Source organism: Diceros bicornis, chromosome 5 (genome assembly GCF_020826845.1).
Source record: "Diceros bicornis minor isolate mBicDic1 chromosome 5, mDicBic1.mat.cur, whole genome shotgun sequence".
NCBI lineage: Eukaryota > Metazoa > Chordata > Mammalia > Perissodactyla > Rhinocerotidae > Diceros > Diceros bicornis.
The window spans coordinates 40,259,271-40,280,857 of NC_080744.1; the positions used below are offsets into that span (position 1 = coordinate 40,259,271).

At 51.4% G+C, this 21,587-nt stretch overlaps 2 protein-coding genes across 9 annotated transcripts in view; one reads left to right on the forward strand and one right to left on the reverse strand.

Moving 5' to 3' along the window:
• The window catches only part of STARD9 (StAR related lipid transfer domain containing 9), a 114,557-nt gene extending 108,800 nt beyond the window's left edge, over positions 1-5,757 (forward strand). The window contains exons 28-34 of the mRNA XM_058541363.1: positions 2,540-2,657; positions 2,830-2,951; positions 3,183-3,247; positions 3,416-3,618; positions 3,833-3,912; positions 4,146-4,304; positions 4,876-5,757. Of these exons, the coding sequence (XP_058397346.1) occupies positions 2,540-2,657; positions 2,830-2,951; positions 3,183-3,247; positions 3,416-3,618; positions 3,833-3,912; positions 4,146-4,304; positions 4,876-4,977 (849 nt within the window). The 3' untranslated portion in view covers positions 4,978-5,757. The remainder of the gene's footprint in view (positions 1-2,539; positions 2,658-2,829; positions 2,952-3,182; positions 3,248-3,415; positions 3,619-3,832; positions 3,913-4,145; positions 4,305-4,875) is intronic.
• Positions 5,758-8,326: 2,569 nt separating this feature from the next.
• Positions 8,327-20,916, reverse strand: CDAN1 (codanin 1). 8 transcript variants are annotated; one of them, XM_058541371.1, is made up of 28 exons: positions 20,809-20,916; positions 20,108-20,595; positions 19,678-19,884; positions 19,313-19,482; positions 19,067-19,180; positions 18,902-18,980; positions 18,380-18,500; positions 18,088-18,197; positions 17,528-17,617; positions 16,766-16,841; positions 16,044-16,249; positions 15,642-15,762; positions 15,345-15,491; positions 15,066-15,232; positions 14,591-14,678; positions 14,256-14,345; positions 14,000-14,054; positions 13,643-13,779; positions 13,459-13,562; positions 13,037-13,195; positions 12,605-12,668; positions 12,345-12,423; positions 12,011-12,159; positions 10,680-10,787; positions 10,489-10,552; positions 10,150-10,331; positions 9,791-9,898; positions 8,327-9,136 (listed from the first exon to the last, which is right to left on the reverse strand). In XM_058541371.1, the coding sequence occupies exons 1-28, from the start codon at positions 20,896-20,898 to the stop codon at positions 9,011-9,013; spliced, it is 3,699 nt and encodes a 1,232-aa protein (XP_058397354.1). In that variant the 5' UTR covers positions 20,899-20,916; the 3' UTR covers positions 8,327-9,010. The 8 variants fall into 8 exon arrangements, with proteins under 8 accessions (XP_058397354.1, XP_058397351.1, XP_058397352.1 ...); XM_058541368.1 differs by having other exon boundaries at positions 14,570-14,678; XM_058541369.1 differs by lacking the exon at positions 20,108-20,595 and having other exon boundaries at positions 14,570-14,678; positions 19,678-19,723; positions 19,848-19,884; positions 20,809-20,899.
• Positions 20,917-21,587: the final 671 nt, after the last annotated feature.

A 21,587-nucleotide genomic window follows, 5' to 3' on the forward strand; every position in this document is an offset into this window, starting at 1 on the left:
GATTAAATGGACTATGCTAGCTTCCAGTTCTTTGCCATGCTTTCTTTTTTCCACCCTAGTAATTCTTCCTCTCATAAGTTCCTCAAGAGACTCAAGGGCACTGTATTCTCTAGGTTCTCTGAGTTCATATTTGAAAATGTTTGTTTATTGCCTTTATACTTAAATGAAAGAATATCTGTAGGTTAAATTGAGAATGAAATGAGATTGCTAGGTCAAAGGATATGTGCATTTTTAATTTAAAATGTGATAAATATTTCCAAAGTATACCAATTTACACTCTCAAATAACAATATATAACTGCCTACTTAACTACATTCTGCTTAAGAGTTATCAAGGATTTTTTCCTTTAATCTGTGTCAATCTGATAGGCATAAAATAGTATTTCATTTTAGTTTTAGTTTACAGTTCTCTTCTGTGTCCAAGACCCAGTGCCTTTTCAGATAGTTAAGAGCCCTTTGGTCTTTGTGCTCTGACTGCCAGTGTGCTGTGTCTGTTTCTTTGTTGGGTTGTTCTCCTTTTGTTTTTGTCTTCTTATATTAAGAAAATTACCCTTTTTTCTCATTTGAGAGGCCAGTGTTTTTTCCTAGTTCTGTATCTGTTTTTATTTCGTTTATGATATTTATTACTATGTGGAAAATTTTAATTTTATGTTGTCTACTTTTTATCAATCTTTTCTTTCCTGGCTTCTGGATTTTGTGCCCTGTTTAGGAAGCCATTTCCCCACTATGAGATTATTTTTTTTTAATTTTTATTTTCTTGTAGTAATATTAAATTCTCCCCTACCCCATATATTTTTGAGCCACAAAACACAAAGAATTTATTTTGGCATTTTGTATGAAATGAGTCTCTCATGTAGCCTTTTTCTCAGTTGGCAACCCTGTGGTCTCAGCAATATTTATTTATTTATTGATTGATTGATTGTGAGGAAGACCGGGTCTGAGCTAACATCTATTGCCAATCCTCCTCCTTTTTTTTTTTTTTTTCCCCCAAAGCCCCAGTAGATAGTTGTATGTCATAGTTGCACATCCTTCTAGTTGCTGTATGTGGGACGTGGCGTCAGCATGCCCAGAGAAGCGGTGCGTCAGTGTGCGCCCGGGATCAGAACCCGGGCCGCCAGTAGCAGAGCACACGCACTTAACCGCCAAGCCACGGGGCCAGCCCTCAGCAATATTTATTGATTAATCCACAGATATTTATTTTTGGAAGTCATCAGTGTAGCACTGGGAGCAGATGGGGTCACCTAGGAGTATATTATAGAGTGAGAAAAGAAGGCCTAGGCCTGAATCTTGAAAGAATCCCAAAATATCACCTTAAATATGAGGAGGATGAGCCAATAAAGGAAAATGGGAAGGAGCACCCTGAGAGATAGGAGCCAGGGGCCTAGGGACTTGAGAAGGGAGTATCTCAAGAGAAAGGGAGAGGCTGGTTGAGTTGAAGTACCTGAGAGGCTCAGTGAGATGAGGACTGGGAGTTGTTCACCAGATCCAGCCATGTGGACCTCATGGGGGACCTTGGTGATTGCAGCTTGCTGGGGTGGTGAGGTAAAGGCTAGATTCGAGTGCATTCAGAAGGGAGTAATAGGTGGGAGACAGCCAATAGTGACAACTGTTTCAAGAAGTTTATCTGTGAAGGGCAGGAGAACAAAGAAGCCTGTACAGGAAGGTTTTTAAAGGTGGGAGAACGTTTTGAATGCTGTAATACTAATAGGAAGAATCTAGTGAAGAGGGAGAGGTGGAGGCAACAACTGAAGAAAGAGATGATCCGTAGTGAAAGTTTCCTAAGAAGGTGGCACAAAATCTCAATCTGCCTGAAGTAGGAGAGACCCCTTACATGTTGCAGCAGGAGGAAGAGGTGAGGATGGAGATAGAACTGTCTTTGTTCACCTCCTCTTGTCTTTAAAGTAGCACTAGGTTAGGAACTGCTGACAGAGGTAGGATGGTGGGTGCCTGTTAGATCCAGCAGACGTCAATGGTCATGTTAGTGGGGAGCTGGCTCAGGTAAAGGTGGGGTGACCATATTGCAGATCATAGGATCATCCCCATCTGGACCCAAATTAGGACCTTTGGCTTAGCTGCTGTATCTGGGGCCAAGGGTCAAGCTTTTCACAGCCTGTTGCATTTCCTCCCCATCCTACCTCCCACTTGGGCTTTCTTTGTGGCCCACACTAAAACCAGCTCCTGCCATGGCTTCATCCGTGTTGCCGCAGTGGTGCAGAGGGCCCCCTCACCCACTGACCCTGGTACCCCATCTTCTCAGGCCCCAGTTCGTTTTGATCCCTGTTGAAACTCTCCTACAAGCAATCTTTGAGCCTGTGGCTTGAAGAGCGAGGAGAGACTGTCAAGGGACTGGTTTGCTGTTGACTTCTCAGGGGCATCCAGCCTCCTGTAATCCAAATGGGGAAGATCTTTTCAATTGAGCCTTTATGTTGGAAACTCTTGTTGCAGTTCAGAGGCAGGGAAGATAATCCTATGCTGGCTTTCTGGTGCTCCACTTTCTCTCTCTTCCTCTACTCTGGGCCTGAGCATCTTCTCTTCTGCAGGGAGACACAAACTTGCCTGATTCCAGAGTCTCCTGGATAGGGGATGTGCGGGGCCATTCTGCAGTGAGGAACAGTCACCTGAATCTGGCCGGGTCCACCTGGAAGAGCTTAGCCTACAGTGAGTGGTGAGGGGTGGGGGCATAGCCACCTGCCTGGTCTGGGGGCTATGTGGGTAGGGGTCTGCTAGATCCTAGGGAGTCACTGGCCTGGCGTTATGAGCTCCAAATCACTGTCCCTCAGGAGGCTTTTGTTGTCCTGAGGCCTTGACATTCATGCTGTCTTCATTGTAGGCCGCAGAGCCTCCCTGGGCAGTTGCTGCTGTTCTCCATCCAGCCTGTCCAGCCTGGGGACCTGCTTCTCCTCCTCCTACCAGGACCTGGCCAAGCACATTGTGGACATCTCTATGGCTGATGTGAGGAACTGCTCCACTTGTCTCCACGGTTCCTTTAACAGACCTCTGCTGGGCGGGGAGGAAGAGCAGGGAAAGAGCAGGGCAGATGAGGGCAGTCAGGCTGATGTGGGCTTCTTCAGTGGCCCTCCATCTGTACAAAGGGGGAATTCAGTAAATGCTGGCCCAAGTGACTAACCCAGAGGTCTGGTTTGGACCATGCCCCTAATTTGGGTGTGGTCACTGTGTCCCCAGGTAATGGCTGCTTGCTCAGATAATCTGCACAACCTCTTTAGTCACCAGGCAGCAGCTGGCTGGAAGTAAGTTCCTTTGTACAGTGTCTTGTCCTAACCCTGTTGTCCTACTTGCTTTCTCTCTCCTTTCCCTTCTTCACCCTGGCTTCCTTGAGTCCCTTGCCCTGAGCCCCTCCTCTGTGACCCTGGAACCCAGTTTCACCTCCTCCTCCTCCCCGTCCTGGTGTCCCCCAGCTATCAGGGTGAGGAGCAGGAGGTGCAGCTCTACTACAAGGTGTTTTCCTCTACTCGGCATGGCTTCCTGGGGGCAGGTGTGGTGGCCCAGCCGGTGTCTCATGTGTGGGCCGCTGTGAGTGACCCCACCTTGTGGCCACTGTACCACAAGCCCATCCAGACAGCACGGCTGCATCAGCGGGTGACCAACAGCATCAACCTGGGTGAGCCCAGGGAAGGCTTCCATGGGCTCTGGCCAGGGGACAGAGGTGGTGGTAGGGTTGGAGGCAGCCCTCTTGGGAGGCTGGGCCTCGGGCTAGGTCCAGCTGGGTGTCAGATTGCAGAATGATGGGGTGTTGGGGGGTTCCTGAGCCGAGAAGGATTTGGGACCAGGTCTGTCCATGTGCCTTTTGACTCTTCCCATCCCTGACCTTCCAGTGTACTTAGTGTGCAATAACACCCTGTGTGCACTGAAGCAGCCGCGGGATTTCTGTTGTGTCTGCGTGGAAGCCAAAGAGGTGCCTGCCTTGCTGGTGGTAAAGATATTGTGGGAAGAACTTGGGCTGGAGTGTTGTGAGAAGCAATCTTTCTGGGCATCAGGTCCTGTGGGAGAAGGAGGTCAAGTTGGGTGGGGGTGGAGGTGCCTTGAAGGCTGGCCCAGTGTTGTCTTCCATGATACTGACTGCCCTGGAGCCTGTCCCTGTTTGATCCACATCATGTAGGCAGGACTCACATTGTTCTTTGTCCCCAGGGGCATCTGTCTATCATGGCAGCTCAGTCTGTGTATGACACATCCATGCCAAGACCCAGCAGAGAGATGGTCCGAGGGGAGATCCTGCCCAGTGCCTGGATCCTGCAGCCTCTCACCATGGAAGGGAAGGAGATCACCAGAGTCATCTACTTGGTCCAGGTGACCCACCCAGTGCAGCTGGCCTCACTGCATGCCTTGATTTGACTCCACAGCCCCATGGGAGTTTTCTGTTTAGCTACTCATCATCCTTCAGTGCCCAGGCCCTGTGGCCTGAGAGCTGGAGACTGAAGGGCTTCTTGGGTCACAGTAAAGGGAGTCAGTGGGGAATCAGAGAGGAAAGATTGAGACAGAGTTGATGAACCTTCTCTGAAGCTGCTATTACCAGAGGGCCCTGCAGCCTACATCCTCTGGCTGTTCCCAGGGTCCTCAGGAGATAGATGAGTCATTGCGAGGCAAAAGCAGCAGCCTCAGCAGACCAGAGAGATCATGACCCATTCTATTCAGCTCTCTACTCCCAGTTCCCTGACTTGACCTTTGTTATTGGGAGATGAAGCCGATGCCTGGATCTGAAAAGCAGAGCCCCGGGGGCCTGTAAGCTCCAGGACCATAGACAGTCTGAGGACCTTCTCCCATCACAGCCTGGGGTGGCTACTTGGGGCTTAAGTGTGCCCTGGCACGCTCTCTCAGGTCTGTTTGCACCTTTAACTCTTCCCTCTTTGCTTTATTTCAGGTAGAATTTGGTGCTCCAGGCTTCCCTGCTCCACTCCTAAGCTCCTTCATCAAACAGCAGCCACTGGTTATAGCCAGACTGGCGTCCTTCCTTGGTAGTTAGCATCTCACCGTCAAGATGGTGCTGCTGAGATGCAGGCCCAGGATAATCCAAAGATGCTGGGCAGCTCTTGTTACTCTCTGTACCATGATGCAAGAAGAGCCAAGGCTACCTGCTGTGGCCAACTGGACAGACAGCACTCAGCCCCGAGTTGCCAGTAAAGCCCACTCAGTACTTGGTCACGGCTGGCACCTCTACAGAGTGAGGGGGCCTGAGCTCCTGGTCCTGGCTGTGAATGAAGCTCAACCCAGCTTTCTGGATTTCTCTCACCTTTCTTTCTCATCTCTGGGATCCTATGGCAGATGAGCTGCTCGAGGACCAGGATTGGGCACAGCCAGCAGAGCTGGGAGACTGCAGTGCTGTCTGCAGAGTGGTGCTTTGTTAGTTTGGCCCAGCCTTTGGGCTGGTAGGGAAACAAGCAGCCATTGGCCACGAGTCTGCTCAGAATCTGCCTCCAGCATTCAGCTCCACTGTGGGATGGAGTGTTAGGAAATACCAAAACAGAAAAACAGTTTAAAAAAACAGCTGCACAAACCAGAACATTGATTCAGAATTGTTTCTCCTTCTTGAATTTTACAAAATGCTTTATTATTAATTTTTGCTTTTCCCTCCTCTTCCTTTCCCTCACAGGAGAGGACTTCGGTCTTTGCCTCAGTCAGGGGTACTGAGCAATGATCTGTCATGGAGCCATCACTCCAGAGCTCAGTAGAATGGGAAGACCACTGTAGAAGTAGGTTAGATAGATTTGGGGTCAAGGTGGGGGCCTAGCTCTTTGAGGAGGACTGGGGGATGGGGGGGGGGTGGGCAGCCAGATGCTAGCTGCTGACAAGGCAAGAGGAATTTCAAAGAGATGAATTGAAGACAGGAGAGAAGATAATGGAACTCCTAGAGGTGGTAAGTGATTTGTTAGAAGAAAGCTCAGTTCCATTCCTTACCTCACTCAGAGCCTTGGTCCCAGCCTTCAGTGATCTCTTAAGCATTCCACACTGCTGCTTTTAGGCCCACCTATTCTAGGATGGGATGGAGAATGGGTTCAGTTTTCTTGTACCTTAGCCTGACTGAACTTGAGTTTTGAATATTCTGTATGGTTACCTGGAGTGGGGGGGGGGGGGGGAGATGCCCAGCTTCAGTTCTGCTGCCCAGAATCTTTGGTGGAAGAGGGTGAGCATATGGGGATTGAGAAGAGGTGGTAAAAAGGTAAATTTCTCTGTAGTACAGCAGAGATTTGTTTTTCTAAAAGTGTTTGCAGAAATTTTTTTCTTGTACCTCAGATTAAGTTATTTATATATTATTGACTGAAGGTTTTTTAAATTGCTTTTAAACTTTTATTTTTCTGGTTAATTTTTTTGGTGACATTTGATATATTTAACACCCTATTTATGTACTCCCATCTCTTTTCATATAAATCTCTTACTATTGATTGAAAAGGTCAGAACACTTGCAAATTAAAAGTCTGATGTGTACTTTTCTTTAGTGAAGACTACTCTGGGGTAGCAAAGAGTATCATTTGAGCTCAGAATTTAGCCTGGAGATTATGGTGGCAATAACAACTTGTGGCCCAGTTTCAAGCTATACAGTTACACATATGTACTGAGTGCTTCCCAAAGGCTCAGCACTGCTTTGCAAGTAAATAGCAACCAGATTAGTTGCCCAACTATGCCAGCTGTAGCCCAAATACGAACATGAGGGAGGATTCCAGAATAGTCACTGCCACACCTAACAGTGACCACAATCCCCTGGAAGGAAGCTCTTTAACAGGTGTGCACCTCTGGGGCTTCTGAGGCAGAGCCAGCAATGGGAATCTGAACATATGGGTAGCCCAGAGGTGACCTTATCCCCTTACTAAAGCTGTGAATCAGCAATATAAAGAATATTAAATGAGGCTGATCTTATAGCAAAATGCAAAAGTGTTAAAGATAATCCAGGGACCTGGCTCTAAATGATCATGATGAAGTCAGATTTTGGTTTAGATAGTTGGTTCTCAGACTTTGTTGTGCATCAGAATCACTTGAAGGACTTGTTACCGTCCCCCGCAGGCTGGGCCACACCTGAGTTTCTGATTCAGTAGGCCTGGAGAAGGGCCCATGTATTTGTATTTCTAGAAGTCCCAGGTGATCCTGAGGCTGCTGGTCTGGGGACTACACTTTGAAAACCACTGTTGTAGACAATTAGTAGAGAGCAAATATATGGAAAGGAACTTAATTAGTTCACTAGTTCATTAGCTGCCTGTCTCTCTAATTCCTCTGTTATCTTACTGCCTAGAGTAGGCCTTTAAGGTTCACACAGGCAAGGATTAAGTTTGCTGAATTGGGCCCATGCTAAATTTAACTAAGTGGGCTTCAGGCTTTCCTCTCTGCTCACCTGCCTGTCCCACCTCATGCAGAGCTGGGTGTCTGAGGTAGCTGCTTACCTCGGGCCTCAGCTTCCTGGGGCAGTGTTTCGTTCAGCCACACCTAATGGGTGCAGAAAGATAACTATTTTGCTTCTCAGGCATTCAGAACTTCCTGATTTGCTGTGTATAAATTGGATTTAAAGGACAGAGATAGTCCTTTGAAAATGAAGAGATTAAGAAAAAAGCTTCAGATGTAGAAACTTAAGAGTGAATGGGATGAGCTGAGGGGAAGAAAAAGGCCCAGCCTGAATGGGCAGAAGCATGATTACAAAGTGGTGATTGAGAGACGCCCCCATTTTTTACTTTCTGTGCTTATGGGACTTACTGCAAGTAAGGGCTCCCCACCGGATTTCCTAAGGTCACACAGCAGACCCCTCTAGGCCCAGAGAATCTTACCCTTCCTTGGGTTGGAGACCTGTTTGACAGCTATGAACTTTTCTCCCTAAAAATACACACATATGCACAGAAAAGATTTTGCAAGCCACTGCAAGAGGGTTCACTGAATACCCCCACCTTCCCCCGACAGAGCCCAAAGCGCTCTGTACACACTACCAACGTGGAAAACCAAGAATTTTACAGCAGTGAACTTAACGCACGTTATTAGGGTCGTTAGCTTTCTTAGTCACAATCAACGGATCATTTATAGACACGCAGAATGCTTTTGTTCTGAGCCAAGTCAGACACCCCCCAGCCCTAAAAAAACAAGCATCACAAGAGCTGCCCTGCCCCCTAGTTCACTAGGGAGTGAGTAGAAACTTTGCACATTATCCTAAACCTTTCGAGGGAGGTGCACAGAAGTCAATACTGTTGGCAGTGAGTTAAGAGGGCCCCAGGCTCAAGCACTGCTAGGTGCCAAGCCGCTAGTACAGCTCTACCCTGTCAATGCCCATCTCCAAGCCCACCTAAGATTTTGCAGCTTTGTACAGGGAAGAGTCAGGTGAAAATAACTAGACATGAAGCCCTTGATAAAGAAAACAGTTTATTTTAAAAAGCTCTAATCTTCTGCCCTGTGTGTGGCCCCGGGATGGTGAGAGGGTGGAGAATTACTACCTGCACAGGGCTGAAGGCAGGGAAGGTGCAGGGTAAAGCCGGGTTTCCATCAGGCGAGTGCCACCTCATCTGTTGTGCATTTTTCAGATGGCAGTCCAGCTCCTGGTGGTAAGAAAATGTAGACTCCCAAGATTCATGTTTTAACTTTATATACAAGTTAAGCAGGAGTCATTTGCCTGTCATGATTTCCCAAACCACCAAGTTTTAAGAGATGCTGGGACAGCAGCAAGTGGGGCTCGCATCCTGTGTTGACAAGCCACTACACGTCATTTCATTTAGTATCCAAGTTATAAATGCCAACTCTTCTGCTCCAGTACTGGAGTCTCTAGGCTTTTCCACCATAATCCTGAATCAGGTGACCCCTTTCTCCTTCCTCTAGGACTCAGGTGGTAAGCCTGCAGTCAGTGGGATGCCAGGGAGCCACATGCTTCCTTTGCACATGAGCAGGAAGCCTGATTATAGACTCAGCTACTCCCACACCAGCAAGGGTCAGCAGTGGGCACTTGGGGTGGCGCTGGGCTCTGCGGCCTCCTCCTGAGGTACAGTCAGGTGAGTTCCAGGGTGAGACGCCCAAGGCAGGGCCACTTCCCAGCCCTAGCTCTGGGCCAGCACAGTCCCCCGGTTTGGCTGCACCAGCTCACAAGCTCTTAGCTGGGGTTCTGGCATGTGGGGCTCAGCTAGAAACAGGTTGAACAGTGTTGCTAATTCTTCAGAGAAGTCCTGGAATAAGGAGAAAGATGACAGAAAAGGCAGACACATAATTCTGGATGGTTCATCCTTTCTACTAAAAATCTCAAATATCAAGCCCTAGCTACCCAGTGAGTAGACAACCTAGCTATCTTATTTTTTCCCAACTGCCTTCTGCACTGAAATTGACTTAAAACTTTGTCCCATTCATACTCTGGGATGCTCAAGTTCTGGCAGGGAGAGTCAACTCTGATGAGAGGCTCAGAACCATCTAGTGAGTACTTACTTACCATCCTCTACTACATAATTAACATGCACATTATTTCATCTTGACAAACCCTAGGAGGTATAAGTTATTCCCACTTTATGGATGAATAAACTAAGATTACTGTGTCCTAAGTCACAATAATAACTACCAGCCGAAATCAAAATCCAGGTTATTCTGATTTTAAAAACCCACACTCTAGGCTTTCCAACTACCTGCCTTCCATCTTCCCTTCCTCCACTGACATGGTCCTTTATAAATAGCTACTCAAATGTGAAGAAGGGCCACCAGAATAGCCACTCCATTTCAGGGCAGCCCTGAAGACACTTGACAAAATCCACTGGGCTTTGCAAAGATCTTAAGAATACTAGGCCCCCTCATTTGTCCCCTTTTAGAATAAAAGAGACATGAAGACTCCTTACCCCTGGCCACTGGGCCTCACGGAGGCTGCCCAGGCAGGCCTCTATCTCCGTCCGACCCATCAGACCTTTCTCTACCAGCTCCCGGAGCAAGAACAGCAGCAGGTCCCACTGCAATACACGTGAGGGAGGAGGTCACCATGGCTAGGAGGACTGCACAGTGACTGTGGCTGATACAAAGGACAGGGCTGCTGAAGAGGAGACCTGAGATTAACTAAGGGAGTCCACTTGAGCATGGAACAGAAAAGGGGGAGGAATAAAGGAAAGAAAGCAGCTCATAACGTTTGGGTGACAGTGGTGGGTCCAAGAACATGACTGCAGAGGGCTCAGAATCCTGCCTGCCCCCCACCTCTCTGGCTCACCTCCCTGGGCCGAGTGTCTGCCAGAAGCCCCACATTTCTTGGGCTCAGCAGCAGCTGCAGCGGAACGGGCACCTGAAAGTCGTCCTTCCACAGGGAAAGCAGCATGTGCAGGAACCTTCGCGCCTGCCCTCTCTCCAGCCGGTGCTGTGCCAGGGGCCCTAGGACGGGAATTTGGTCTGCAACTATGGGAAGAAAGGAAAGCCAAGCTTTAAGAAATGGAGGCAGGGTCACCTGGCCAGCCCCTGGGAGGAAGAAGAGCAGAAGAAAGCTCCCTGTTTCTAATCTTGCTTGTACCCAACTCTGAGATCTGGCAAGAGAGTGACATGATAGGTGCCATACCAAGGAGGGACGCTAACTCCACAGAGCACTTTGCCAGATGCTGCTCGGCAGGTGGGCACAGGAACTGTGGGGAGAAAGCAGAGACCCTGGACATTAGCACCATCCTTAGAGCAGCAGCCCCAAGCCAATGCAGCTCTGGTTATTAGGCACTGGACAAGGACACACAAGAAGAAAGTCCTGCCACATCTCACCTGGCGACACTGCAGCATCTGGCCCAGCTGGCCTAGGAGCTGCTCCAGATGCTCTGGGGAAACTCCCTCCTCAGGGTCCCGGGGCCCCACAGCTAGTGAAAGCACATCCTGGAGAGAGGAGGGGTGGGAGCAGTGAGACTTCATGCTAGGCTGGGGCCCAGGAGGCCACAGAGAATGTGGCTTGAGGTGGGGATCAGCCAGTGGAGAGAGGCAGAGGAAAAGGAAGACAGGGCCCCTGGGGTGAAGTGGCTGGGCCAAGCTGCCCTTAGATTTGGGGCTTGGGCAGGACAGCACAGCTGGGAGAAGCAACCAAATGGACAACAACAGAGGGAACACATGGAGCAGGTAAGCTGAGGGACAACGTCCTGCCAGAGAGCTTGAGAGATGTCATTTGTTTTGGGACAAAGCCGTACCTAGCCAATTCCCAGAGAGCATCTTACTCTGAAGGCATTTAGGGGAACCATCCTACTGCATACACATCGTAATATTTTCTGTCGTTCATGCTTCGCTGTTCATCTCAGGAAAGTCGAGGTTTCGGTAGTTGCATATTGAAAACCAGTAGCTAATGGCCACTTAGCTTTTTCTTCTTCATCCTCTATACTTTCTAATTTTAGTCATTCCTTCTTAGTCCCTACTCCAAATCTTTACTCCTACACTACTACCCTAGAGCAGGACCAAACATTAAATAGTTCAGGCTTTGCAGGCCATAAGGTCTCTGCCCCAACTACTCAACTCTGCTGCTGTAGCACAAGAGCAGCCCTAGGCAATTCATAAATGAACAGGCGTGGCTGTGTTCCAATAAAACTTTATTTACAAAAACAAGCAGCAGGCTGGATTTGGCCCATGGGCTGTTTGTCTAGAGCAGGGGTCAGCAGTCTCTGAATTTTTTAAATCAAAAGCATTGATAGTTTATTTTTACTAACTGTAACTAAACAAGCATTACCTCCCACATAGGAGAACATTTCTGAAATCATATCCCAATACCAGGGTGACTGACCCCATAGAGCCTTTCCTACTACACTGGACAGCTACTCACCACCTCACTCCCATCACCATCTGGTTAATATATATTTAGTCAAAAATCTTCATATCTACCTTTCACCCTCTTTGGATGACTCAAGTACCAAAAGTCAGAGAAGAGCAATTAGGAAAACCATTCAGTTCAGCTCTGCCCTACCTAATCCCATTCAGTAACAAGTAAAACAGGAACTAGCTAGACAGTACGGAGAGCTGCTACACAAATACTGGAGCTGATGTGAGAAAGGAGGGAGACCAAGAAAGGAGCAAGGAGAGGGAAGAGGGGAGCCAAAGGGAATAGGGGAGCTGTGTACTTTTATCTCGGAGATGAGGTGGGAGGGGAGGGGAGCATGGTGCTCACAGGCACGGGAGCAGCCCCTCCGCTCCCCCCGGGCGGCCGGTTCAGGACCCTGGGCTCGAAGCATGCGACTCACTGCCGCCTTCACCTCTCTCCTGATCAGCGCTGCAGGTCACAGGGAGAACAGGAAAGGGGTCACCAGAGCAACCCTGCATAGGCGCACTAGGCCAACCCATGCCCTTCATCTTTTCCAACTGGCTGTGTGTCCCCTCTCCCCCAAAGGGCTGCCTACTTCCAGCCAGTACACTTTTGAAAAACTTGGTCAGTGATTCCCTTTTCCTGAACCTTACCTGTGATGTTGGCTGACAACCAAGCACAGGCTTTCTCTGTTGCAAGCCCCACAGCAATGTTCTCTGCACTGCTTAGAACCTGTGACACAGGATGGCAGAGTTAGGGACCAGTGGACGATGATGAATGTCCACGTCCAGGATTGACCCACACACTGCCAGCAGCCTCATGTGCACAGTCACGTGTACACACGACCCAGCAGTGCACCTCTCCCACCACCAACCGCCCAGCCTGCTAGCTCCAAGGCCTCCTTCCTACGTACGGCTGTCGGCGTCTCCTCGGGAAGCAGTGCCCGCACAGCACCAGGGCTCTTCTTTTGGCAGAACCTGAAAGGAGACTGAGTAGGTCAGTGACATCTAGATATTTCAGCCCAGCTCACATAAGGAAATGCCCTGAGTGCACCTATCACCTGAACCAGGAAGGCTCTGCCTCAGGGGGAAGCACTGTCACCCCTCAGGCCCCACCCCTGATGCTGGGAGGAAAAGGACACCCAGCCACCTGTTCTTCCAATTTAACTTTGGTCTTTGGGTCCCCCAAACCCTAAAGCCAAAGATACGAGCCTACAGAGGAAGCAAAAAGAGAATGGAAAAAGGGGATGGGGAGAGGACATGGAATGAAGGATACAAATGAGAAAGAATGAAAAAAGGTCAGAAAAATAAAGGCTAAGAGGAGACGAGAGAGTGGCGTCTCTTACTCCCGCCCCTGGGTCAATGCCTGGGCCCCGTGGGGACACAGCTGGGAACACAAGATCTCCAACAGCTGGGCTGGATCTCCCCCTTCCTGTCCCTGCATCACCAGCTGCTCCTGAAGAAGCGACTCTGCCTGGCGCACCAGATCTGCCACCAGAGTGGCCCTGCAGCAGGGACAGCAAGGTTTGGAGGTAGTTGGAAGGGTTGAATCGGAAAGGGGCTGGAAATTCAAGGAAATCTGGTCAGAACTGACTTCAAAGAATGTTAGCAAGGTTAGTCCCCCTATCCCACCGTCAGCCCTCCCACTCCTCCAGCTGACTGTCCTCAGTTTGGCAAGAAGGTGTTGAGTTAAAAGGGGAAAAATGGTAAGGAAATGAGACTAGGACCCTCAACACCTCCATTTCCAACCCTTTCAGCCCACGCTCACTTGATATGTTTGACACAGTTGGAGCCAATTCTCTCTGCCACAAACTCCACAGTCCTGCGCAGGGAGGGCGGCTGGTTGTGGAAAAAGGCTTGGGCCAGCTGTGCCTATGGAGAGGAGGGAGCAGTGAAAGGTTCCCTTTCTCTTCCCCACTAGGCAGCCCCCTGCCTCCCCCCTGCCCCCTTACCTGCAGCCCCTGGGTGGTCTGGGGTGGCTGGGCTCCCAGGCTGGTGGTGGTGGTGGTGGGGGTGATTTTCCTCACGAAGCCCCCACTCCGCCCACTGCTGCCTGATACCCATGAAGCAAGCAGTTTTCGGAGCTCTCCTGCATCAGGGAAGCCCAAGTGCTTAGTTCCAGAACTACTTCCACCCTCCCAAGCACTGTGGACTTTAAGCATTTGTGGAGTAAAGAAGCTGAGGCACCTGGGGAGTGCCTAAGAACAGAACGACGTATTGGGATGTTAGGCTCATGGTGTGCCTTTTGGGTACTCATGAAGGGACAGGCCAAAGACCAAGGTCCCTCAGGGGGAGATCAGTATCCTCACCAATATAGGGGCAGCAGGTGTAGAGCAGGTGCTGGTCCACCACAGGCATGCCATCCTGGAGGAGAGAACATGCCAGAGCTGGGAAGGCAGGCAGGCTTCTCTTCCTTCCCAGTGTGCCAGAAATGGGACAGTCAGGTAAGAGAATTATCTAAGAATTCAGTCTCTATCCTGGCTTGTCTCCTGCTCAGCTGTCCTGGACAGCCTGCCTCCTTTATTCTTGTGGTTCCCGTGGCTCTGGCTGGACCCCAACACTTACCAAGCCATGCTCTGAAGCTACTGTGTCCACCTCAAAGGCTTCCAACTGACCCTCTTCCAGAAAGAACAGGTCCTCAGGGACTGTGGGAATCTGGCAAGATATTAGGGCAGTGCAAGCTCCAGTCAGCACTTCAGAGATTCATCACACCTCCTACCTCAGGGTGCCAGGGTTTAGGCCCCAGCTTCAAAGCAACCTTCCTCTGAAACTATGGTAATTCCCACACCTCCTCTGAACCTTCACCTTCTGGCCCTGACCTCATTCTGACTCAAGACATTCTCCCTCTCCCACCACAGTAGCCACTCCCCTTCCCTCACCTGGACCTTCACTCCACCAACCTGGAAAAGCCAGCCCAGGACAGCAAGGAGCAGCAGCTTGTTCAGGAAACACATCTCCCCCTCACTTTCCTTTGACAAGACCAAGCTCCTAAAAGGTAAACGAGGGAACTGAATTTGTGCAAAGAAAGAAATGGAATGGCGTAAAAGAAAGCTGTCACTGGGAAGGTGATTTTCAAAAGCAAACCTAAAAGGCTCTGTTGTCATGAGGCAGCCAGGATCTCCTCATTGCCCCCTCCCAGATCTGTCCTCCCTCTCAGCTGGGCCACAGGATAAGTAGAAAAGGGCCAATGAAAGTGCAAATAATTGCCCGCAGGCTGCCTTTCCTTGTAGACCAAATCCCACCTCTTCCCCAAGCGTCGGTTATGGCTGTGGTACCACACGGGAAGCACAGGCTGCTCAACACTTCTCATCAACAGCAGCCTCAGCGACGTTCTCCCCACCCCCTTTTCTCAAGGCTTGCCCTTTCTCTACTCACCGATGTAGGTGTAGCAGGAGAGTGAAGATGCTGCGGTAATAGTCCAGCATGGGAACAATGTGGTCAGCGAGGGAAAGGAACTCCACCAGCCAGGGCACCGTGAGCACTGCTCGGCGGGCCCGCAGCCCCTGCTGCAGCAGAGCCCGCACGTCCAGAGCGGGGGGCACCTGGCAGGGCCGGCGCTGTCAGTGGGTGGGTCCCAGGGGGCTGGGGAATACCCTCTAACTCCAGTGCCTTGCAGCTCCTCCCAGCTCCCTCCTTACCAGAGCCCCCATTCACCTGGCTCCTAAGGGCCAGAATAGAGTCCTGGAGTTCACGGGTCGGGGGTGGTTCAGGACCCCGGTATGGCAGGAAAGCCACAAAGCCCAGAAATTTAGCCAGAAGCCTCAGGCTGAGGAGCACCACAGCAAACTGCCTCCGTTCACCCTGCAGGGGATCAGGGAAGTAAAAGGTCCTAAGCATAAGGCTTCTAGAATAATTCCAAATCTGTTACAAAGTTCTTCATGAAAATCTCCCTTCCTTCCCTCTTCCCTTCTGGATCAGGACTCCGTCGGCTCCCCTGTTCTGCTCTCCAACCTGCCAGTCCACGTCTGAGTCCCCATCTTCATCACTAGGCTCAGGCTGAGGCAGGGCAAGGCCATTGAGCTCCCGGATCTTAAAACTCAGACTATCCATGAGATGCTGATTAAACTGGAAGCTAGGAAGGGGAGCAAAAAAAGAAAAAAAAAAGGCACTGGAAGAGGTGTAGGAAGAACCAGAATAGAGAAGAAGTGCTCCAGACAAAGGCTCAGTGGGGCAGAGAGGGGAGGCCAAGAAGCAATGAGGTTACCTATATGGGTGAAAGAATGAGAAGGGAAATGGAGGCAGGAAGTGTGAGCTGGAAGGAGCCCAGACGTCACCCACTCTGTTATGAGAGAGAACTGTCTGCCCTTCTGGGAAGACAAACCTCTCCTGGCCTCTGACACAGGGCACCTTTACCTGCTGGCACTCAGGATGAAGTCCCTGAAGAAGCCCTGACAGCCTGGGAAGGTGGGGGGTGGGCAGGGGCCCCCGCTGCTTTGAGGGGCCACAAGCCGTTCCTGAAGGCGCCGCAACCGCCCCAGCTTGTCAGCTCCAAGCATACTTAACACATCCGGAGCCTCACCCAAGACAGTGCCCCCAGCACCACCAGGACTCTGACACATCTGGGGCAAGGGGATGAGGAGAGAAATCGAAAAACCAGTAAGTTTTTCTGGAAAGAAAGACTGAACAAAGTAAGGAGGAAGTAATGAACATTTATGGAACGCCAACCACGTATCGGGTGCTGCAAATGTTTTTTTCGATGTAGGGATTATATTCTTGTTCTATAGGGGAAGAAACTAAAACTGCAAGGTTAAATATTTGCCTAGGATCACCAGAGCTAGGATTTGAAACCAGGCCTGTCTGAGTCCTAAACCTGGGCTCTTTCTACCACAGCACAAACCAAGGGCAAGGAAGCAGTGAGGGGCTGAAGGCAGCAGGGGTGCAGGGTGTGTGCGAGTGCACTCTGGCTCCTCTCTGGCTGCCTAAGTTTCAGCCACCACCCAAGGAGCAGAACTCCTGTTCAAACTCTAGCCCAGGATCTGCTCGGCTGTTCGTCCTATCCCAAAGTGCCAACCATTACTTGGCTGCCTATAATACCTAATGTCCACTGTAGATTCGTCTCTTGCTAGGGTTATTACCTGTAGAAGTTGTCTTTGGAAAAGCCGAACAAAATGGCTGTGGCTGCAGGCTGCAGAGAGTTGACCCATCATGGCTCTAAGGAATACAAGGCAGGAATGGAGTGTAAGGGAAGGAATAACGGGGAGAAAGATCTGAGAGAACAAGCCAATCCTTGGGCCTTTCAGCCCTTTACCAGGGGCTTAAGCAGATCTCTGCCAGAGCTGGCCGGCATAAGGATATAGGAAAAGGTAAGGGACACTTTCCTCAGCACCAAGATCCCTCAAGGCTAGAGATACATTTAACCAAACAAGAAATAATACACCCTTCTAATCTTCAGTCTACACTGAGTGACAGTGAGCTTCATGACTAATGTGGAAGGTAGATCACTGGACAGAGGATAGTCTCTCTGCATCCTAATTATCTAGCTATGCAAAGTTATCAGAATTGCCAAACTAGACGATGGAGAAAACAGAGGTTGGAAAGCATCTAACTAGTGACTTGGGCCAAAACTCAAGCAACCTGGAATAAGAGCTTCGCACTTTTCCAAGCGTTTGCCATCACAGAACAAGTATGAGTCATTTCTGAGTGGAAGGAGCTGGAGAGACAAATCCCTTTTGAGAAGAGGCAGAGTTGACAATAACTGGAGAGATTAAGGAAGACAGAAGATAACAGCTTTGGGCTGGAAGGAGAGGAGAAAAGCCTTCCTCCAATCAGCTACCCAAGCCCCACTAAGCTGCTCATTGCTAGAACCAAGAAAGAAAGGGTGACCAGTGAGCACCTACCTGATCCTGCTACCCAAGCCCTTCTCAAAATCCCAGCCAGGCTCCTCATGGCGATCTTCCCACTCTCGAAGCACCTCATAAAACACATCCCTGAGAGACACACAAGAATGCCTGGTCAACTGAGGCACTGCTGATCTAACTCATTCCCAGGAGTGCCTTCCCTAGCTCAGAAGAACCAATGATAGGACTGTCCACAGTCCCATTCCTTATTGTCTCCAAAGTTCTCTACATGATGATAACGTCCAGACCCAGTAGCAGCACGCCACATGCTTCACCTACTTCTGTGGGCAGTGAAAGTTGGTTCAGCTCTCTCTTGTCTGAGAACCCTGTGACCAAAGTCGTATACCTGTGAGAAGGCTGCTAAGGTCAGAGGTTCAAGTCCATGGGCATGAAACAGAATGAAGCTAAGTGGCCCTTATGATGGTTGGCAGGAAGGACCTGCTGATGCTAAACCACCACCTATTAGTGCCAAATTCCTAGTTTCTATGAATACAACATAGACCGGTAATCCCAGAGAAAATGCGCCTTATCTCCTCCCCAAAAGTTCCCTTTCTTATCACCTCTGTTTTTTAAAAGTGTGAAAGGCTCGGTCACTGGAGAAGTTGGCACGATTGTCAGTTTCTGGCTGAAAGGAGACAGCTTGAGCAGAGAGTGGCATCGCCAGGGAGACCTAAAATATGGCAGTGACGTTAGGGACTGAAGCCTGCAAAGTTCATGCTCAGAAAACTTCATCCCCGTATTCCTGCCCCGTTAGCCCACATGACACCAGAGTGGTGGGAGCTGGGCTGTCTGAATTATGAGGCTGGGAAGGGTCAGGTCCAGGCTAGTAGACATCTAAGATGGGGTCACTACCTTGGCAACACTGCCCTCATAGGCAGCTCGAAGGCGGCCTTGCAGAGCTGGTGAGAAGCACAGCAGCCGCTCATTCTCGGCCAACAACTTCAAGGTCCCTTTATCCAGACAGGAAAGAACTCTACAGGGACAAGAGCACATAAGACTGAGAATAGGACACAGACTGTACACCACACAGAGCGTTATCTGGAGCATGGAGCAGGTACATAAGGCAAAGTCATGGGCCAAGGATTAAAGATGATGGGAAAAAAAGGGGGAGGAAGTGAGACCTAGGGAGCAGGGAGCAAGAGAGCAGGAGAGGAATATCAGACATAAACCCAAAGGTCAGCTACCAAGACCACAGGAGCAGTGTGATTCTTTCAGGGGCTAAATTCATAGTCTTGACATGAAATTAAAGGTTACACGTAGGAAAAAGTCCAGGGTCACTGCATCTGTGTTAAGCACAAGCATGTACCCTGAGTGGCCAGAGAACCAAGTGGACACAGGGATTAAGGTTCAAATGCCCCAGCTGGGGAAACTCACTGAAACTGATGCTCCAAAACCTGCACTGCAAAGAAGACACAGTCGTGGATGCTCTGGAACAGTGGGCTTTCCAGGGAATCTAGAAGGATCGTACCAAGCTATCTGTCAGTTAAGAATTGTTCCATTTCCAGACCCCATTTCTCAAAAAGAGGCTTGCTCACCAACCTAAGGCTCCTGGACTCGGTTCAAGGTCACTGTCCTTGGCAGCCACCATCCTCCGGGCAGTAAGGAGCTGAAGGACGAAGAAAAGCTCCAAGAAGAGGTTTGGTACCAGGTTCTCTAGATATGAAAAGAAACCCCAGGGTATTGGGCACCATTCAGAACCAAGGTTCAGTTCTACGTGCCTTATCAATTCTCCTACCCTGTAGTTCTACGAGCAGCTCCACTCCAGCGCCCTGTGCTCTCACTCACCTGCAATGCATGAAGAATAGACAAGGGCTACCAGCTCCAGGCGCCGGTGGGAAGAAACTCTGGCAGGGTCAGCAGGTTCAGCTGTGAGGTTTCCTGTCCGGCTGGGGAGGGGAGACCCTGATTCTGGGGTGGGACAGGCGAGAGCAGGTGACTGCTGCAGCTGCTTAGAGCTATGGAGATAGAGAGACGTCATGAGCAGTCAGCCTGGCTTCCCTTCCACAGCCACACTCAAGTTCCTCCAGAGAGGACATTCACAGCCCAGGAAACAGACCCAGGGGTTCCAGGGGGCAAATCAACCTCAGGGAAAAGCCCTGCAGATCCCCACAGGGAGGAAGCTGACATCCCAGGGAGCGGCAAGGCCATACCGCTCCTTCCTGAGCATCTCCCGCTCCTCTTGCAGACTTCTGCACCCTGGGGGAAGGCCATGGCCCCAAAGGCTAGTGTCCAGGACTGAGGGTTGGGAACTGGGGACACAGCTGATTGGGGGTGAGGTGAAGCAGGTCTTGGGCTTGGAGAGTGACCGCTCTTCGCTCACCGGAGTTGGGTTGATCCTGCGTGAAGGCTTCGTCCTGCTGAGAGTAGCCAGATTTTTCTCAAATTCCTATCTTCAAGCATCTCCCCTTCCACCACCACAACAGCTGGGCCTCTTGCAAAACGCCCCTCACCACTGTAGTTATCTCACCCTCAACCTTCTAGCCATTCCCACACTCTACTGCGGAGCGCCCAGCCCTAATTTAGTGACTCCCCTAGCAGAGCTTCGTGCCACCCATCTCCCGGAGGAGGGCTGATTCTCACCCTGCAGGGCCGGGGGGAACCGAGCCTACGGGAGGGAACTCCTCCAGGTTGCTGAGGTTTGGTGGATCAGAGCGCGCGAGGCTGGGGCTGCCGGGGCTGCAAGAGCCCCTAGGCCTCCGGCCCCCGGCCGAGGGCAGGCTCTCCCCGCTGACCCCCTCCTCCAGGGCCCCGGCGCCGCGACCTCCTCGCTCGCGGGCGGGCCCCGGACCCCGCCTCCTGCCCCCGCGGCGGGCCGAAGGGGCCTCGGCGGCGGGGCTCGAGAGCGGGGTCGGAGGGAAAAGCTGGCTGCGCGCCCCGCGGCCGCCCCGCGGCGGGCCCCCCGGCCTCCCTGGCAGGGCTGCCGAGGAGCCCGGGGCCTTGGCGGGGGTTGAGGGGCCCTGCGGGAGGACGCGGCTGCTCTGCTCCCTCAGGAAGTTCAGCAGGAACGGCACGAATTCCTTCCGCAGCGGCCGGAGTGAGCGCAGCGCGGCCGCCTCCCCGGGGTCATCCTGAGGGAGAAGCGGCGAGGGGCGAGAGGGTCAGCTGCCAGTCCGCGGCCGCGAGCAGCAGGGCTGCAGGGCGCGCTGAGGCGGGCGGCCCGCAGTTGGAGCACACTCGGCCCGGGCTGACAGCCAGGCACCGAGAAGAAGGGGACCGGAGGGCTGGGATTTCCCGCGAGAAGCATATTCGGGTCAGGCCTGGGGGCGTGTCGGCGCTGTTACCTCCGAACTCTGGGCGCTGGGCGCGATCCACCGCACGGCGGCTGCGACCGACACCTCCTCTCGCAGCAGCGACTCCAAAACGGCCGCCATCCCGGTCGGGACGCACGGAGGCAATTGCGCAGGCGCGGGCGCGCCACGGGCGGCCGGGGAGGGGCGGGGGCCGGCGCCGAAGTGCGACCGTTGGGCCGCTGGGCGGAGGGGGCGGTGGGAGGGGGCGGGACCGGCGGCGGCGGGGCTTCCCCAGGCTGCAGCTCAGCTCAGGCCTTCCATCAAGGCCGCGCAAAAGGCCCGGTGGTCCGCGAAGTGCAGCCGCACCGCTATCGATGAGGCCCGGCCCCGGCTGCCCTGGCCCGAGGGGCGATCTGCCGGGACTCGGGGACGCGGAGGAGGAGACCGAGGGCCCGGGTGAACGGCCGGACGGTAAAGGTGAACGATTCCCCGGAGGGAGACACCTGCCTACATCTTATGTGACAAGCTCCTTCTTTTCTTTCAAGAGTTTAAGTTTTCTAGATTTAGCCGTCACCACCCTAAAGATCTTACGATAAAGTTAGCCTAACCTCATTTTGACCTTGTCTTTCTCAAAGGCTGAGTTTTCAATCCCCTGGCCCATGCCGTACGCACTGGTTTCCCAGCACTCACCGTCAGGGGATGACCATTTAAGGCTATAAGACGGAATCCTAGCAGGTAGGCTTTTTATAATCCTCAACCCACAACCCTTGAGCCCACGACAACCCTCAGGCAACCCTGCGCACGGAGTCGCTTGTCTGTATCTCTGCCTC